The sequence below is a fragment of the Drosophila bipectinata genome, chromosome 2R, assembly GCF_030179905.1.
Source record: "Drosophila bipectinata strain 14024-0381.07 chromosome 2R, DbipHiC1v2, whole genome shotgun sequence".
Lineage (NCBI taxonomy): Eukaryota > Metazoa > Arthropoda > Insecta > Diptera > Drosophilidae > Drosophila > Drosophila bipectinata.
The window spans coordinates 5613093-5633113 of record NC_091737.1 but is presented as its reverse complement, the minus strand read 5'-3'; the positions used below and the strand labels follow the sequence as shown (position 1 = coordinate 5633113).

The following is a 20021-nucleotide window of genomic DNA, read 5'->3' as shown; positions in this document are numbered from 1 at the left end:
AACAAGATTATCGCAGAGAAGCTTAAGAGAAGCAGTGCTAAATTCATATAACACCCCCCAAATTGGAAAGCAATTTCCAAATGTCTTACAACCCACTTGGCTAAAAAAAGGGATTTAAAAACTCTCGACTATCAGATGTTTTCATTGACGCAAGGCCGTTTGACTACAAATGAGAATTACAGACTAGTGTATCATCAATCTATCTCTTAGACTCAATCAAATTCATGCACAATAAGGTTTCCTGAAGTAATTAGAACTTTGTTCAACACATATAAAGCGCTATACGGTGAACGGTGATATAAGCCGTCAAAGAGCCAAGAGATCTCTGCCCTATATATATGCAGCCTAGTAGAAAACCACGAGCCCCGAATTTCTTTCGCTCCTAAGCCACGGAAAATGCCGCTCCCATTACCATTTAGACAAATCCAGGCACAATATAACCTCAAGCCACAGTCCAAGGTTACCAAACCAAGTTCCGAATGCCTTAAGATTTGACCCAAATCTGTATTATGCTCCAATCATCTATATCACTTTGGCCAAAACCGCCCTCTCAACCAAGTCCCTACGTACCATTCCCGTACGCCCCGACAACACAGCAGCGAGCATCCTACACACCAAACGTCCCACCACTTTCGCGCTCCTTTGCCCCTAAACCGGATTGAAGGACATTGCCGATGAAGATATATTCATATATTCGAGCTACACGAACGCGAATTGCAAACGTGCCCAAACGCCAGCCGGTACAGGATGGTACTTTTAAGACCAAATGTAAGAACATCCTAATGAAAATGAAGAAAATACCTATTTCGAGAAAGTAAGGCTAGGAGTTCAAGAATGGAACAAAAAACAGCTAAAATCATAGGAACAACGACGACGCTTTACGATGCAGCAGACGTTTATTGTTTAGAATTCGCTACCATATATCCAATATATAATGTGGAACATGGTCCACCCACAATTGCATACAACCTCACCCACCTCACCACCGCAAACTCCGTTACGCAAACATTCCGATTTTTAATTTTGCCGGCATTAAAAATAGGGATAAAAGGGAACGACACTTTAAAACAATTGGACGCCGTAGTTGACTTTTAAACAAATACCTTAATTATAAGCGGAGGTAGAAGAATTAAAACACATCAAGTTAAAATATAAGCAGTTTACAATTTTTATATTATTAACCATATGACATATCCTAAAAACAAGCAATGGCCAGACTTACAGAAACATACCCAGAACTTTGCACCCAGGAGAAACTGATCTACACTACAAGAGTCGTAGCCGAAATCCGAACAAATTCTTACACGATACAGCAAACACTACCCGTACCCCGCTTCACTACGAACAGAAGTAAAAACTCAAATATAAGAATTGGTACTGGATGGAATAATTTGATTTTCACAGTCGCTGTACAATGCACCTGTTTGGGTAGGGCCCAAAAAATTGGACTCATCTGGCAGTAAGAATAGTTATTGACTAATCCGGAAAAAGACGAAATAATCGCTCAATCAGTCATAGATCTAAAACAGTGGGGGGCAAAACGCACACATGTTTAAAATTTGAGTGTATGCGTAGCAGAGAAAAAAAATAAGAGCGAAAAAAACGTAGTTTTTATACCCTTGCAGAGGGTATTATAATTTTGGTCAAAAGTGTGCAACGCAGTGAAGGAGACATCTCCGACCCTATAAAGTATATATTATTCTTGATCAGGATCGCCTCCTGATTTGATATGAGCATGTCCTTCTGTCCATCTGTCTGTTTCTACGCAAACTTGTCTCTCAGTTTTAAAGCTATCGACTTGAGACTTTGCACACACCCTTCTTTCCTTTGCACGCAGTATATAAGTCGGAACGGCCCGGATCGGCCGACTATATCCTATAGCTGCCATATAACTGATTGATCGGAAATGGTATAACTTCGGTGTTTTTAGAGTGAGAGAGTTCAAATTTTACATGAGCGCTATTTTTGGCAAAATAATACGACATGCCAAATTTCGTAAGGATCGGCCGACTATATCCTATAGCTGCCATATAACTGAACGATCGGAAATGACCCAACTTTCGTGTTTTTGAAGATATAAAGCTGGAACTTGGTACAGATTATATTTTTGGTCAGTTGATCCGACCTACCAAATTTCATAACGATCGGCCGACTATATCTTATCCCCATATAACTGAACCATCGGAAATGGTTTTTGGTAGAAATACCAACTTTGGTATGTTTTAAGATAGAAGTTTGGGACTTTTTTTAGATTTTTTATTTTAGGTAATTGGTTTTATTATGATATTTTCATAAGGATCGGCCAACTGAATCCGATGTTTGCGATATATATCCGGTTTTAACTGCAAGGGTATATCAACTTCGGCTCCGCCCGAAGTTAGCTTTCCTTTCTTGTTTATTTTATTTTTCGTTAATTCAAAAGTTGGAATGGGCACTAAAATAGTGTATCTTATTTTAAAGAAAGCTTTGTTAGCAACAGTTCTTTAGCAAATAAAAAACTATGCTTCCCCAAAAAATGCTAACAAAATTTGAAGGTGCTCACAATGGCAGTATGCCGATAGCGCTGTGGCAGAATTTCCTACCCTATGCACGCGTGGAAAATGGAAAATGAGAGTTTACCCCCCACTGATCAAAAAAGAGGTTTATATCAAATTCCCTTGTCCGAAAAAGTACCCTTTGTCCTAAAAAATTCACCGCCAATACATCATCGCGCCCTTGATGACATATTACAACATATGACATACAAATAAAATGTGCTACGTATATCGACGATATAATCGTGTTCAGCCAAACTGAATCCGATAATGCCAGATCTAGAAAAAGCCTTCACGACTTAACAAGACCCGAAAATGAAGATTCAACTCGACAAGTGCGAGTTCTTTAAAGACGAAGTTAAATTTTTGGACTTCACCATTTCGGCAGATGGGATCTAAACCAGTGTTGATAAGGTGACGGCCATATGAGATTTCTCTAAACCACAAACATTAAAAGACGTTAGATATTTTTTGGCATTATCTGGATCTTACAGAAGATTTATTCGAAATTAGGAAAAAAAGTCAAACCACTGACAATACTTTAAGGGGTGAAAACGGTAAACTTTTCAAAAATGTTTCAGGAAAAATTAAAGTAACATTGGACGATGAAGCTTTTAGTTAAAGCGAAAAAAAGCACTCATCTCAGATGATGTGTTACTAGCCCACCCATACTTGAAAAAAGAAGTCCAACTAACGACCGATGCTTCTCGTTTTGCCATAGGAGCGGTATTGGAACTGGATGGCAAACTCATTGCCCTTACTTCCCGTCTCTTACCCTATGCAACCAATGTAAAGGGAACATTAGCTACGACAGAGCAAAAGTTACAATCTTTAGTGACGATTACCCCTTAACTTATGCCCTTAGTAATAAGAATCACAACGTGAAACTTAAGAGATGGAAAGAATAAATCAAAGAGCTGATCCATGACATGGTCCATAGGGATGAGAGTTCTTCTTACAATTTATAAGGTGTAGAAACTCCAATAAATGTTTTTAAAAACCAACTTTACATATTAACCTCTTTTAAGACTCTTTCAAATTTGAGTTACCATTATCCAAATATTTGCCCTTTCTTCTTTTTTTCTTTTATTCAGTCGTTTTCTGTATTGTGTGAACGACTTAATAAAAAAGAGATTATATCCCAGAAGATTAAATGGACTTTTTACTTTTGAAAACATATTGAGTCGTATTCAAAATATATATGGTAACCATTTTTATAAATATAAAAAAGGTATACTTACATAGGTAAAAGTAACAGATGTCTCCTCAGAAACAGAGCAGAACGATTATTCTAACCTTTTTAAATACGAAAGGCACCCGCAACAAGGAGAAATATAAACCGTTTCTATCCCCAAATATTCCGCTAAAATAATTCATATAGATCTGTACCATACACAACCCAAAAAACGTTGTACTTACAGCTATAGGCCAATTTTTCAAATACGTACAGGTGAAGATAGTAAAAGCAAGAGAAGCCGAAGATTTAAAACACCCTTTACACGAAATTATGATATCGCCTAGTTATCATGGATAATGAAAAATCCATGAATGCAGCATCAATAAAATTTTTACTGAAAGATCAACTCAAAGCAGAAGTTTATACGACACCACCCTATCACTCCACAAATAATAGAAAAGTTGAAAGTTTCTACTCAACTCGTACAGAGATTACACAGTGCGACAGTGATTTGGAACTTTTGAAGTGACCTATTTGGAATTGTTTATTAGGTCGAATATAATATAAAACCGTGTTTGAAATATTTCTAACACCCTCAAAATCTTAACTTATTTAGAAAAAACTGTTTTTCTGGACATTTTTGCTCTTAAAAATTCTTATCGCGTAATTTTAACAATTTCTACTAGGTCTCTTCAAAAGTTCCTCCAATTTTTTTCTTTTTTTTTTGCACTTTAAGAAAAAAAACGTTTAAGAAAGAAAACGATTCAGTCGATTTCCATTGCTTAGTTTTGAAAGCCGCGAGGGAAAATAATAAATCAATTACATTTACTACAAAGAAAAAGACAATCGATGTCTTCTTCGGAACCAGAACAATAACAGACCCACATGAGCTAGAAGAATCCAGAAATCAAATCAGTAAATAAATTGAAAAAAAAAACTGGAAGAAGTCCTTTCTTATCACAATTAAAAAAATAATTCAATAAAAACATATGAGCCAGAGTCAAACTTCCTTCAAAATTTAAAAAGAAATAGTTTCATAAGATGAGAATTTAACAGTAAAAATACAATCAGGGAAAATGGGATATAATAATTATATTAAATCGTAATATATGCTTACAGATTCTTCTTACCGTTATGCCATGGATTGGTCACAATACCAGACTATTCATATTCCCAGTTGATCCCTATTAAGACTAGCATGGCAGCAATAGACTGGTGCATTTAGGGTAATCCATATGCAGCATAAAAATTAAAAGAAGTGCTAGTGCTGCAGTCATCATCCTTAACCATTTCTAGAGTATGAACTACAAAAAATAAAAAACAGATTTGCGTCGACTCAAACCACAAAACAAACGAAAAGATCAAAAGACTTTCTAGTAACAGGATGAAAATTGTTGGCCGGTGCGCCGGACCGAAATACACAATTCACACACGCTTTAGAATGGGCAAAAATAAACACAAATCAAATAAATTATATCCTATTATCAGAAATAAAAGTAAGTAAAATTGAACAAATATTATAAAAAGAAAAAATAATATTTATTAATGTTAAGAACTACTAGAATTTGCCAAAAGGAAATGCTTTACATGATGTTCTACAATCTGTACGCCAAAAAAATAAATGCGAATCGCATAATGATAGAACTATTTCTAGTAGAGATAACATTATTGATATAAGTCACGATACTTGTGTAACACCTTTGTTAAAACACTCTAAACCATATCCTCAACGACTACAATGGCGACTACAAATATACAAAACTAAAGTAGATTTAAATTGAAGCTACCTCATCCAATTTCAAAACTCCACTATAAGAATTGGCGACTATGCATATGAAACTGGCGAAGCAAGATATTCAGTAGCTATTCCACCACTCTTCCAAATGTTCGCTAAAAAACCAAAACCGAAGAAGTACTATCGTTGCAGATGCTGAAGAAAATAAAAATTAACAACAAAAAACAAAACTAGCGATGGGAACGACGGAGCGGTTCAGCCATCAGAGGTCTTTTCATTATAAATTGTATAAAACTTAAAACTTTAACATTTAATTTTTTTAACCAAGTCTTTGTCTTTATTAATTAACTAGTCTTCACTTTGCTTGTTATAATAGAAGTGAAGAAGTAGATAGAGTAGAGAGGTCAGTGCTCAGTGAGAGAAAGTTGCGCTTTCTCTCTCCCACATGACCCATAAATGTGAAAAATAATTACCTTTACGAAACATTGGCATATTTCGGTATATTTGGTCTACGATAAGACCAAAGATTTTTTTATCAGAGATATAAAATAAACAAATGTTGAAAATATTGTAATATTGTATTTCAGATGTATTTTCCGGGAATTATTCATAAGGTTTATATACTGCGACCTATTGGTTTGTTTCAAAAAGCTTTATCAGAAGTCAGCTCAAAATTTTCCAAAGACGAATATAGATTCCATCTTGTTATTTGCTCCGCACTTTCTGATCTTCATGAATATGTCAATGTGAATCAGTTAACGCCAGATATGGGAGGCGATTTAATATATTCCCATAATGAATGGATCCAACAAAGAACTGTAAGTAGCTATCAAAAAAAAAATTTTTGTTTAAATATGTACATATATTAATGAAAATCGTCATTACCCTGATATGTTTATCGCTGCTTGCTAGACGGTCATTTTGTGTCCATAAAACATTATAAATAATCTTATTTTAAAAATACGTAAATTCAAAATTAAGTTCTTATTTAATTAAAAATAAGTATGTACACACATGAAGAGAGTAATTACCTTAAAACTTTTTAATTTGAACGATGAACATTCGTATGCTCAAAAAAATGTACAGACAATATAGTCGTTTTGCCGATAAGCCAGTTAATTTCTTATAGGATTGGATATGTTTTTTTTCGGATTTTTTTTTTTACTAGAACCTTTTTTATAATATTTTTTACATTTCTTCTCTTATCGACAGTCGCTAGAAAAGTTTTCATTCCTTACTCACCAAGTCTCCGCACAACTGGATATATTTATCAAAACTATACATGATACAGAGTTTCCAAACTCTGTTAATGCCACGGAAATTCTTATTGAATCTCAAGGGAACGACTATAGTCGCATGAAGGTGCTTCTGCCATATTGCCAAAAAAAAATTAAATTATATACTTTTTATATGTTTAGGAGGAGATACTTATAGCAGCTAAACATGGTGAATCGCTACTGGATAATATTAAAATGGTCGAGGAGTTTAAAGAATTCTCAGAGCGCACCGGTAACGTTAGTGCCATCCAAAGGTTCGAATATGAAAACATGACACATTAATTAAATTATGTGCTCTCACTGGACCGAAAAATGTATTATTTTGTTTCTTCTTTGTTTCTAAACTAAAAGAAAATATATCATCGGCAAAAGAAAATTGAGTCAAAACCACAATCTTATTCTAAAAATCATAAAACTAAATCCCCATATCTTAGCATATTTAAGACATTGTCCCTAAAAAAATTGTCCGTACTCTGAAATAAGTGATATTAGAATACCCAAAATCCAAAGTCCGACGTGGCGCTATTTCCGACACAATCATCAAATTTTTTTAAAAAACCTATTATAAAAAAATTGAATATCCCTAAAAACGCCAACTGCTATGTGAAGTCGAAAATCACAAATGGTTTACTCTAATTATCATATATTCCTAATGAATATATGTATAACATTGATGGTAAGACTATTCACATTCTTATTACTTCATTAAAAAGACCCACGAATTGCATGCTGGGCATCTGAAAAGTGTGGTCCATTTGAGTAGTAAAATGGTTCATGATAGATGTTGCCTATGATGATAGGTGTTTTTTATACCCTTGCAGAGGGTATTATAATTTTGGTCAAAAGTGTGCAACGCAATGAAGGAGACATGTCTGACCCTATAAAGTATATATATTCTTGATCAGGATCACCTTCTGAGTTGATATGAGCATGTCCGTCTGTCCGTCTGTCTGTCCGTCTGTCTGTTTCTACGCAAACTAGTCTCTCAGTTTTAAAGCTATCGTCTTGAAACTTTGCACACACCCTTCTTTCCTTTGCACGCAGTATATAAGTCCGAACGGCCCGGATCGGCCGACTATATTCTATAGCTGCCATATAACTGATTGATCGGAAATGGTATAACTTCGGTGTTTTTAGAGTGAGAGAGTTCAAATTTTACATGAGAGCTATTTTTGGCAAAATAATACGACATGCCAAATTTCGTAAGGATCGGCCGTTTATATCCTATAGCTGCCATATAACTGAACGATCGGAAATGACCCAACTTTCGTGTTTTTGAAGATAGAAAGCTGTAACTTGGTACAGATTATATATTTGGTCAGTTGATCTACCAAATTTCATTAGGATCGGCCGACTATATCCTATAGCTGCCATATAACTGAACGATCGGAAATGGTATTTGGTAGAAATATCAACTTTCGTATTTTTAAAGATAGAAGTTTGGGACTTTTTTTAGATTTTGTATTGTAATAAATTGGATTATATATTCATATTCCCATAAGGATCGGCCATATCCGATGTTTGCGATATATATCCGGTTTTAACTGCAAGGGTATATAAACTTCGGCTCCGCCCGAAGTTAGCTTTCCTTTCTTGTTTTTTTTTTATTTTCAAATCGCTATAAGCTTTAACTCTAAAAATGTTTTTAACATTATCCATAGTTAAAAATTGTTTCCTTGGAAAAATGTTTGTACATTTTTTTCAGGTGACTCAAAAATAGTTAAAATGGCCCATTCCATGACTTTTTTCGAACAAAACGATTTTTGCAAGAATTCAAAACTCCTGAAATTGGCTTAAGATTTCCTTTACATTTTTCTTGTATTTGTTTTATCTTTTGCATAGGTAATTAAAATATCTTTGAAATTTTGCTTAAAAATTTAATACATTTTTTGCATTGTCCGTTAATTAAAACATCTTAAAATAACTACGTAAATATCCAGTGCAGAGCCGATGATTCATCGTCAACAAATTACTTATTATAAAAAAAAAACATTTAAACAAGCTCAATTTTATGATGATTGTCGCGGTTATCGTAGACTTCTAGTTCAACTGGAAGAAACGGAACGACGATTTGATGAGTTTTGGCTTACTCATCATAGCCGGCTACAGCAATGTTTGAATTTACGTTTGTTTGAGCAAGATTTTCGAGAACTTCAGGTATAAATCTTTCGAATTCCAAAACTGGCAGTTCAAATTTTTTATTTTTACTACAGACTATATTTGATGGGCATTTAAAAACTATTGCCAGCTTAACTGAGGTTGGTGAAAATACAGAGCGTATATCCATACTTATTAAAGAAACTAAAGAATTTCGTGAAGCTACCCGAATTAATATAGAACGAGCAGGTAATATTTTAAGTGTTGGTCAGGAGCTGATTGGATCTCGGAGACTTTATCCTTGGGAGGTTGTTCAACCGAAATGCGACGAGCTTAAGCGAGTTTGCGATTTAATCGAATCGCAACTTAGCAAAAGAATCGATATTCTTTCTAAAAATATGGAGCTTATGGAAAGAGTGGAAAAGGTTAGTTGATTTATAAGTTTACTCTTAACATATTTTTATTGTATTTTTAATAGGCTAATGAATGGTGCGCCAATGGCGTGGAGTTATTAGCGTCACAAAGGATTGAAAAATGTTCGGATTCTACTGATCTAGACAAGCTTCAAGATTTTATTACTTCTGCATCGGAATTTAAATTGTCTAGTCCAAGTGAATTTAAAAAAATAATTTTAGAAAGCACAACCCCGGAGACTAAAGCATTAGTATATCAGGTAATTGTTAACACTAAAAAAATGTCAAATTTTGTTTAAGCCTTTTGAAGGGGTCAAAATACGAAATCAAATATCTACATAAGTTGTTACACAATCTATTTTTTCCTAATATTAAAAGAAACATGTGTTAAAATATTTCAAGTAAAATAATTAAACTTTAATAAAAAATATATTTTTACCGGGAACGGTATAAATACAGTATACCATCGAAAACTTTTAATATTGCCAAGAAGAAAGGTTGAATTTTTTATTAATTTTTTTTTTATTTATTTAAAAAAACTACCATCTAACTAAGCAATATTAAACATAATAGATTTTTTTGATAGAGTCAAAACGGGTATAGCCAAAGGACGCATAGTAATAACCCGATAACGAGAAAATAACAGTCCGATAGGGTTAAAGCCTCATCGGCAAGTGTTTGATTGCAATGGGTTGTCTGTGTTGCATCATCAGATTAAATATGCAGTATTCTACACAATATTTTATGTGAACGATCCTTTTATGTTGTTTTGATCAGGATCACCTCCTAAGTTGATATGAGCATGTCCATCTATCCGTCTGTCTGTTTCTACCCATACTAGTCTCTCAGTTTTTAAGCTATCGGCTTGAAACTTTGCCTTTCTTTGCGCAGTATATAAGTCGGAACGGTCGGGATCGGCCGACTATATCCTTTAGCTGCCATTCAACTGATTGATCGGAAATGGTATAACTTTGGTGTTTTTAGAGTGCGAGAGTTCGAATTTTGCATGAGTGCTATTTTTGGCAAAATAATACGACCCACAATCTTAGGGAGCGGCCGACTATATCTTATTGCTGCCATATAGCGGAACGATCGGAAATTACCCAACTTGGGGGGTTGACTATAGCTGCTATTCTATTCTATGTCTAGAAAAGCAATAAGTGCGTATTTCTTGTAACTAAGTGCTTTTGCGACGAACACGGTGATCTCGTGGAGTGCCGTCTCCGTGGATCGGCCCTATCCAATGCACGTTCTGTGATCTCGAAATGTTTTATCTGGGTTTATGGTAAGATTATAATGGAGGCTGATTAGTCTCTCCATTGTATTGGGGAGGAAGGACGAAAGACTTATATGACTATAGTCCTTAGGGAGCAGTGCGATGGTTTTCCCGCTTCGGGTATGAATTAGAGGTCTGCAGGAATACATTCTTATTGCCTCAGCCATAGAATACATCCGAATGGAATAGAATGAATGAGTGCAAGAGACACAACGAATTGAATGAGAGGGAGTGAGAGAGCATTGTAACTCATGGGAATTCTCTTGCTTTGAAACAGAGTGAATTGACCGAAAGGTGAATTATGATAGAGTGTTTTTTTACTTTGGTTTTTAACTGTTATTATTATTTTCTTAGTGTTTATTGTTTAGTTTTTCCAAATTAAATTATTTTGCAAATTTTTTTAGCGGCAAAATTGTGCTGGAAAATTATTTATTAATAAATATTGAAAAATTTTTTACATTTATATAAGTAAAATATGTAAAATAAAATACACAGCATAATAATGAATATTTCTGGAAAAAAAATCAATGACTTACTTCACTTTTGAATTATTTTATTATCAGCGTCTAAAAATACAGGCAAATATGCATAGTTGTATCGTACATTCTAGAATGCATTTGAAACAATTCGAATGCGAACTGTAACTCTAACTCATTCAATTCGGTTTTCATCCCCCGAATGTTGTGCGAGTGAGACCTACACAGTCGCACTCACTCATTCATTAATTTTCGTCTCAGCATTCTATCTCACTCAATTCATTTTCGAGGCTGTGCATTTGAATGTCGTTTTTTAGCTATTCATGCAGACCTCTAGTATGAATACAACCTTCGTCCGCAACCACGTCGCGGGCACGATGCCTATTCTGAAATAGTAGATCTGCCCGATCTACTTTTGGGGCGGGCTTTTTTATATGCCCTGGCGCACGGCGCCCTTACCGTGCCCACCATGGCGTCCAGGTGTTCCCTGCTGTTAACGTCCCTTGTTGGAGGTTTCCCCAAGGATCTTTCTAATTTTTTTTTATATAACTCCCAGTTTGCTTTTCTCCGGTTGCGCACTGTTAGTCGAGTGAAGTTCTTGAAATTGACCTCTTATTCTATGTATCAATGGTCGGAGAAAGAGTGCTTCTCTAGGACTCCCCATCTAACAATCCTGTCTGCTAGGGAGTCAGAGTAAAGAGTAAGTACTTCCTTTCTGTTCTTTACTTTAAAGGTGAGTTATGTTACCCACCGGAAGATTTGAGCTTAGAATAAAATCGAATATATCACCCCTCTCGTTTGTGTAAGTGCTTCCCCACTAATAATGTCGCAACCTATGATCAGGTCGATCTTTTGCTTCCCGCTTTCATCCACCTGGCGTTTCTTGGTCGTGGCCCATATAAGTCGAGCATACCGTTAGAGGTCCCTTTGGCCACTCTATTGCTGCGGCTACGAAGTTTTCATTGCTTAAATTACGTTGCAAAAATAGGTAAAGATTCTTTTTTGCGAGGATGAAGGCTCACTTCTTACCTGTTGTATAGGCTTTACAGAGCCTGTACTCCAACGCCCCCAACCGAAACCGAACTCCGAAACCTGTGGTGTAGGTTTGTCTGCAAGATTGTCAGAGACATTGTCAGAGACATTCTTGAGATTATCCACCACAGTCATCTCTGCCCTAGCCGCGTCGCTCTCCTCTGAGGTGTACTCTTCCAGGATGTCCTCCTCTTCACCCGACATTCCTTCCGGGTGTCCCTATTCGGTCGGCTCCGGTGGTTGCCCCTCTATAGGGAGCTTCTCCATCGCAGCAACTCCTTGGATTTTAAGGGCCTTTGAGTTTGACGGGTCGTTGATCCCGGGTCGTTAGTTTCCGGACTTTATAAGGAAGTTCCGTTCTCGACTATGTTTTTTGGTTTGATTGGATGTGTTCATATTTTGGACCCAAGAGTAGGCGGGAAGGGGTTCGTCCATCATGACATAGCCCGTTTGTTATAATAAGCCTGGTTAAAAATGGAAGGTCGGCCGGTCCCCCAGAGTCCGCATATTAGCGTCCCCTCGGACACGCATCCTTCGGCATATGCTGTTCCACCTTGGATTGGTGTGATTTAGGGAAGGGAGTGTTGGCTCACGGCCACGTTTAGTGTTAATAAAGTTATAAAACTGGTTCGGATCCTGAGTAAACTAAATACAACGACGTCGAATATAACTCCTAGAACATTCCACGTTATGCACGGTAAATTTACACAGAGCTACTAAGCATCTTGAGCACTTAATTGTACAACCATTTTTTTTATTTATTTAATAGGCTTTTATTTTATTTTATTTTATTTTATTTATTTAGGAGCCTTTTCGGAATTTCTACCTCAGACGTCATGTTTGGAGGCTTCCTCAGAATCCGGGTTGCCCGACCGAATGCACGGAGCTCAGCATCTTTTCCATTTGTAATGGTGTTCATTTTACTGACCATTTTTTTGTGTGCTGTTTTTAGTGTGCATTTTTAGTGTCCCAATGAAGTTTTGGGATGCGGATGGATGAATAATTTGTTTGGTATTGGTCATTCCGTTGTTTCGTCATTTTCTACGTTTGCCAGGCTCGAATTTTATACCTATGGAAAGTAACTTGGGCGTGGGAAAAACTTTATACCGGCTGAGCGAGTGCGCTCTTTCGGGGTAAGTCAAACTGCTGCCAGACGATGCTCTAAGCATAGCACACAACCTACAGCTGCTCGATCGCTACTCCTGCTTTGCTGCTATCATTTGCTACTTGATGATCGCTACTGTTTCGCTATAGTCGGCGTCTGATCTAGGTTGGTCTAGATCTAGGCGTCTGATCTAGTCCGGGAACTGAGCAGCTTTCCTATAGTTCAGGACACACACACGGATTTATGCTTTCGCCACGGGTTCCCCACACCTGCATGCATACGCTCTGTCGGATTCGCGGAATGCCTAAGACTTGACTTCGTGCCTCCTTCACGCTCCATGCGCACGAATCGTCCACCCCTCCCTTTTCAGTATCACGCCTGTACGTTGCGTTGAGAGTAGATAAGGCGTGCGCCTTCTTCCATAGGACGCTCTATTCCTCTCTTTTTCGAATAACATTTCTGAAAGGTGTTTGTAGATGATTCGAGCATTGCACACGATACAAATTCTAAAGATAGAGTTTCAAGGAATCGGACCCATGAAAGTACGAAATAAACAGCATGGTTTAAAACCGATACTTTGCAACCCAAACAAATACACAACTGGTGCGCTTATCGCACTTAAGAAAGGGTCGCATAGCATGTCAGTGTGCAGTGCGTTGATAAGTAGTTTTAAATATTTTTAAGATTAGCATGTATTTTGTCTTTCTAGAATTTGTGAAATAAAAAACAAAAAAAAAATTTTATGAAATAAAAAACAACAGTTTCCAAACGGAACTCATTGGAGTACCACCAGAAATTATCGGGACTCCTCCTAACATTTGGTCCATGACGTTTTCCCACCTGCGCTAAGAAGCTCAGGTTTAAAAAACTGGCACCTACAAGTGGCTGTAGAAAAATAAAAATTCTCAGCTCAGGGTAGCTAAAAAATAAGACTGCAATCTGAGTAAAAAAAAACCAGTTTAAAAATCTTAGAACTCTGTCGTTTTCCCTCAAGAGGTAAGGAACACAAAGATTGAGAATTGCCGTCGAGCAATAAGCGCGTTATTGTTTTGCGCAGGAACTGTGAGTTATTGTTTTGCAAGGCCTAACATTGGAATGTTTATGAAAAATCTTTGGGCTGAAATTCAATCATCAGATCTCCAAAGCGATACGGAGTTAAGGGGTTATATACAGTTGTGATAGATGAAAATATCGATTTTTTTATTGCATATTCTTTAAGTTTATAGTGTTAAAAAAATACTCTCACAAAAATCATAACGATCGGAGCATTAGAACCGAAGTTGTAGCTATTTATAGCGCACTACCTGCACATCGTGCGAAACAAACTTGATCCTTTAAACGCGATTATTTCAGAATCTTCTTTTTTTGAAATTAACTATGCGAGGGACACGATTACTAAAAAACTATTAATCCGATCAACACCAAATTTTAACCACTTATTTATTATAATAATATCTAGTCCTTTTTTTTACTTTTCTTTACCTTCTTTTTAAACTTACTAAAAAGAGCATTAAGCATAGTATTGAGTTGACGAAAATCCGCTGTTGAAATTCTGATAGCGATTTTGCACTTTATTCAACTACCGAGCTAGTGTGACCAAAAAAATGAAGAAATAAGGTTATACTGAACAGCTGTTGTTTGTAAACAAAAAACAAATAAGCAAAAATGAATTCAAAACGATTGGATGTTGGTGTTTTGTTTATGTATTTCGCCGCTAAGGTGCTGATTAAGAAATAGAAAACTGGGTCAAAATCAAAATCAAAATCAATCACAAATCATTTCAATGCCATTTTATGGCATTAAAATGCCCCTTGTGGGTCAAATCCCATATTATGGGCTTCGTCTTGACCGCAGAAATTAATTTTAATTTGTCCTGGCGCGTCGAAAATGTTTCGGGCCGACTATTTTTTTGTTTGGTCAATTGACCCTCCATGTCACACCTATAAAAATAAATTGAAATATTTATTTTAACACCCCGAGAGCAGCTGTTTATTTTTTTTGATCCGGCAACACCATTAAAATCGATAACAAAAATTTTCGTCAACTCAGTACCCGCAAAATCTAGAAGGCAAAAATTTCTTCTTCTTTCCTTTTTTACACCGTTTTTTTATATGGAGTTTGACAGCTGTCACTCGTTGGACAGCGGATTTTCGTCAACTCAGTACTATGCTTAACAATCGAAAATCTTATACCTTAAAAAAGTACATTTTTTGTTAAAAGCGTCGCCATTTTTTTCAAATCAAAATTTTTACAAATCCATCGTCCAGGGACTAGGCAATACAATATACTAACCAAATTTTAATGAATTTTTGATTTCTGATGAACCGTTCTCGGGATATGATTTCCACCGCAAATCTCCATCGAAAAAAGACGATCTTGGAATTCGGCCATAACATTTTTATTATTTAATATTTTTTTATGAAAAAATTTTAACAAGTGCCCAGAAAAATGTACTAAACAACGCCGGCAAAACATTTTTCATAAATATTTGTTATGGTGTCAAAAAAAATCGATAAAATTTGGTTTTTTTTGCGCTTTACAACTGTATATAACCCCTTAAAAACAAAACTTCTGCAGGGAAAGATTCTGATCTCAGTTGTGGGAAATCCAAAACAGTTAAACAGTGATGTTAAAAAAAAATTTTCCGGAACAACACCGGAAATACATAAATATTAGAATAATATTCTGCGAGTTGAAGGCCAATAAAAAAAAATTTTGGGTTCCGGGGAATAACGACAGCCAAAGTCTTTGGAATTTCATACGGCGGAACCAACGTCTGCGGCAGGACCACCGGCTAGTAGAACAACGTCAGCGGCAGAAAAAATAAGTAATAAGTATAAAGTGAGTAATCGAATAAGTAATAAGTACAAAAAAATTAAAAATTATAAATCTTTGAATTACCAAATTTTTTTGATTGGCCCTTTGCAGAATATTCATTTGAATATTCATTTGATTGAACATGGTATTTAAATTTAAAAAACGAAAAAAAAAGAGTTTCGTTCCACTTTGCCGTATCCGGACGAGTTTCTTTGATCGCTCTCGCCAGATATTGTATCTTCAATCTTAGAACTAAAGTTTTCTACTTTCATTTTCAAAATATATTTGACTTAATAAGTTCATTAAACTTTTTATTTCTAATATATACATCGTTTACAGTCATTTAGGCTGCGCTTTAGCTATATTTTCCAACAAAAACTCTATTCTTTTGTCAATATAAAACGTAAATCAAATCTTTTTCCTCCTTCCGTATTAGAAAAAAATATGTCAGATTCTTCTGAGCAAGGTATTCCTAATCTTTTTGCGTCATTTTTTCAAACAATTTATTTGCCCGATTTATTTAACCTCAATTCTTCTTATCCCTATAAATTACCACACATACAGGCATGCTCCGGTTTCACTTTCGGGTTGCCATTGGTGCTCCCGATTTCACTTTCACAAGATTTTTTCGAATTCAAAAACGAGAAAATTTTTCTTGCCTAAATTTTCGTAAATTTAGGCAAATGCATTTTCTATATTGCGTAAATGCCTTTTTCTATATTAAATCGGATCTTATTTGCAAAAGGAAAAAAAGTAGTAGTTGACTTATTGGTTTATTGTCGTTCTTTTTAGACCTCTAGAAGATCAATTAGGCTTGTAATTATTTTTAAAACGAGTAATTTCTGACCCCACCTCAAATTTGGATATCAAATTTTGCCGTCGGCAACAACAATTTTCGTTTTGGTGAGCGACCGATAAGTCCGACACCATGAGTTATCGCCTAAGCTGCCATACTTTTGATAGAATGAAAAAGCAAAGTAAAAATACTTGTAAAATCAAACGCATGGCGATAAATTTGTTGAAATTGGGTAAAATATGTTTTTTAAAAATTAATTAATTGAATTTAATTAGTTATGTGCTAAATGTGTATAAAAAAAATTGTTGAAAACACCGGAATGAAATGAAAAATAAATCCATTGAAAAGGTGGCATCCCCTTAACTTGGCTTTTCTGGCTTTTTCCCTTAATTCGTTTGGCTTCGAAAGATGCAATTGAATATAGATGCAAAAGATGCAATTTTTTCGTGTTGTTTGCTGCTGACCAAGCCTCAAATCAGCTGTTTTGGCTATAAGAAATTATGAGAAATGAAACGTTTCGATAGCAAAACGATAACTAAAAACTTGTAAAAACCGGAGCACCTAAAAACGAAAATCTCGGTTTTGGTCCCAAAACGAAAACGAAAATCGAAAGTGAAAACCGGAGCATGCCTGATAAAAAAACTTTATTTGTCAAAATTTTAATTTCAGTATGTATTCAGTATTTACAGCTCTCTCAACAATATATATCTTATTCTCTGCTGGCCCTTATAATGTCTCTAACTGTGTTCTATGGCACTGCTCTGATATTCTTTGCTATCCTTTTACTATCTACTTAATTTATCCTCGAAGCTTGCATGTCTTCCCAAGCGATGGGATGAATCATTTATTATTCCACTTCATAAGAAAGGCGGAGTTGCTAGATATCTGCGAATCCCTGCTGGAGAAACTGCTGAAGAAACTGGTTAAATCCAACCTGCAACATTTTTATAAAAGCATTATTTCCACTTCTCAGCATGGTTTTGTCAACCATCGCTCTACTACAACCAACATACTTAAATTTACTTCGATCATCCGCATGCATACTGTGCGGTATACACTGATTTCAGAAAAGCATTCGATTTTGTGAACAATCATCTTCTCCTTAATAAGCTGTATAAGCCGGTTTAAGCTGGTTTAATAAGCTGGTTTCCTCCAAAAATTATACAGTGGTTGACATCCTATCAATCTTACTGCACGCATCGTGTTTTGTTTAAAAACATTACATCACAGATTATAAACGTTACATCTGGTGTCCCACAAGGTAGTCACTTCAAATCTCTTCTGTTTAGTTTTTTTTATTAAGGATTTACCTAGTATTGTCAACTATGCTACTACATTTATGTATGCTAATGATGTCAAGTTATGTTTTTCTTTCTCAGACCATTTCCTTCATAGACACCTGCAATTAAACTTTAACGAAGTCTTCTTGTTGAGTTCATACAACTCCTCTTACTGAACGGCTTAAAGTGTAAGGTTATGACGTTTACTTGCAGTGTGCCTTACATCGGCTCGAACTCACTTGGGAATAACGTCTTAGATCGTGTTTTCTTAATTAACGATCTTGGAGTCCGTTTTGACAATAATCTGTCGTTCAATGAACAAATATCATTGACAGTAAATAAAGCCAGGGGTGTGTTTGCTTTTATCAAACCTTAATAAAAAAAATTTACTTGTGATCCTTTCACAACTAAAACTAAGAGTCCGCAATAATTTGCTCATTAAAAAACGATTGAATCTGTCCAAAATCAGTTTGGACGAACATGCTCGCCTACTTGAATTTCATTTTCCCCACTAACTAGAGCCAACATTCGTGCGAACATCATTTTTCAACAAATTTTCTAACTGTCAACATGTCAACGGACAACGACAGCGGCACTGTAATTGCACTTATGGCAATAAGTATTTGCCATAAATAATATTGCAAAATAATATTGCACTTTTTATTCATTTTTCTCTACCAAAACGTTTTTTCAAACTGACGTTCGTGCCAACATTGCCATCCATTTACGAACATGTTGTTGCCAACGTTGTCAAAATAGAACGATTTCAATTCCATTCGAACATTTTGACGAACACAAAATTTGACAACAAACACTACCATCCACAGGAAAAATTTCGTCGAGCACAACATGTTCGTCGAACATGCTCGCCTGTGGATGGGCCCCTTAAGGATTTACCTAGTATTGTCAACTATGCTACTACATTTATGTATGCTAATGATGTCAAGTTATGTTTTTCTTTCTCAGACCATTTCCTTCATAGACACCTGCAATTAAACTTTAACGAAGTCTTCTTGTTGAGTTCATACAACTCCTCTTACTGAACGGCTTAAAGTGTAAGGTTATGACGTTTACTTGCAGTGTGCCTTACATCGGCTCGAACTCACTTGGGAATAACGTCTTAGATCGTGTTTTCTTAATTAACGATCTTGGAGTCCGTTTTGACAATAATCTGTCGTTCAATGAACAAATATCATTGACAGTAAATAAAGCCAGGGGTGTGTTTGCTTTTATCAAACCTTAATAAAAAAAATTTACTTGTGATCCTTTCACAACTAAAACTAAGAGTCCGCAATAATTTGCTCATTAAAAAACGATTGAATCTGTCCAAAATCAGTTTGTGTTTTATGCAAATAAAATTTGTAAACTGGGATACTGTATCTAGCCTTCCGTCGGATCGTTGCCGGTCAAAACTATTAAACCTACCTCCATTACAAGAGCTCCGTACTTGTGCTTGGGTTATGCTATTTCATGTGTTTATTCTTGGACAGGTGACCCAAAATTACTTCTAGAAAAATTAATGTTTTCAGTTCCTAATGGAGTAACTAATGTAATTAAATCTAAAATTATGGAAACTATTTTAGTTTAATTTATCTTTACTGTTAGTTATTATAATCTAGAATAACAGATCATTGTTAATAAATAAATAAGAAGCTGCTTAGACCGATACGCTAATGATCATAACTAGGTATAAATAGACGTATGTGCATATCTAAAGTCGAGGCGTGGCGAGCTACTCGCTTGCAGTTGTCATTTAATTAGGTAACTAATTTATTTTCAACCTAAATTTGATGGCAAAGATTTTAAATTAATATTATAACTATTTTTGATTTTGGAACGCACCAATCCAAAAAAATATTCTAAGCTTCCATAATTTTTTAACTTTAATATTAAACAATTCGAAAAAGAGAAAAATTGTTAAATTTCTTATTTTATTTCGGAAGGCAATTCTTTGATATTGGTGAAAACATTAAAAAAATGAAAAAATATAGTATATAATTATCGAA

The 20021-nt window shown here is 35.4% G+C and overlaps 1 protein-coding gene across 14 annotated transcripts in view; it reads left to right on the top strand.

The window, feature by feature from the left end:
* LOC108130236 (guanine nucleotide exchange factor DBS) overlaps positions 1-20021 on the top strand; it is a 100675-nt gene that overhangs the window by 22250 nt on the left and 58404 nt on the right. For 13 of the 14 annotated variants that reach the window (XR_011442512.1, XM_070279022.1, XM_070279016.1 and 10 more), the window contains exons 4-9: positions 6034-6264; positions 6659-6808; positions 6865-6977; positions 8664-8880; positions 8937-9245; positions 9299-9493. Coding sequence is in view for 13 of the 14 variants with exons in the window: in XM_070279022.1 (XP_070135123.1) it covers positions 6034-6264; positions 6659-6808; positions 6865-6977; positions 8664-8880; positions 8937-9245; positions 9299-9493 (1215 nt within the window). In the remaining variant the exon portion in view is untranslated. The remainder of the gene's footprint in view (positions 1-6033; positions 6265-6658; positions 6809-6864; positions 6978-8663; positions 8881-8936; positions 9246-9298; positions 9494-20021) is intronic. The other variant, XM_043210595.2, reaches the window with a different exon arrangement.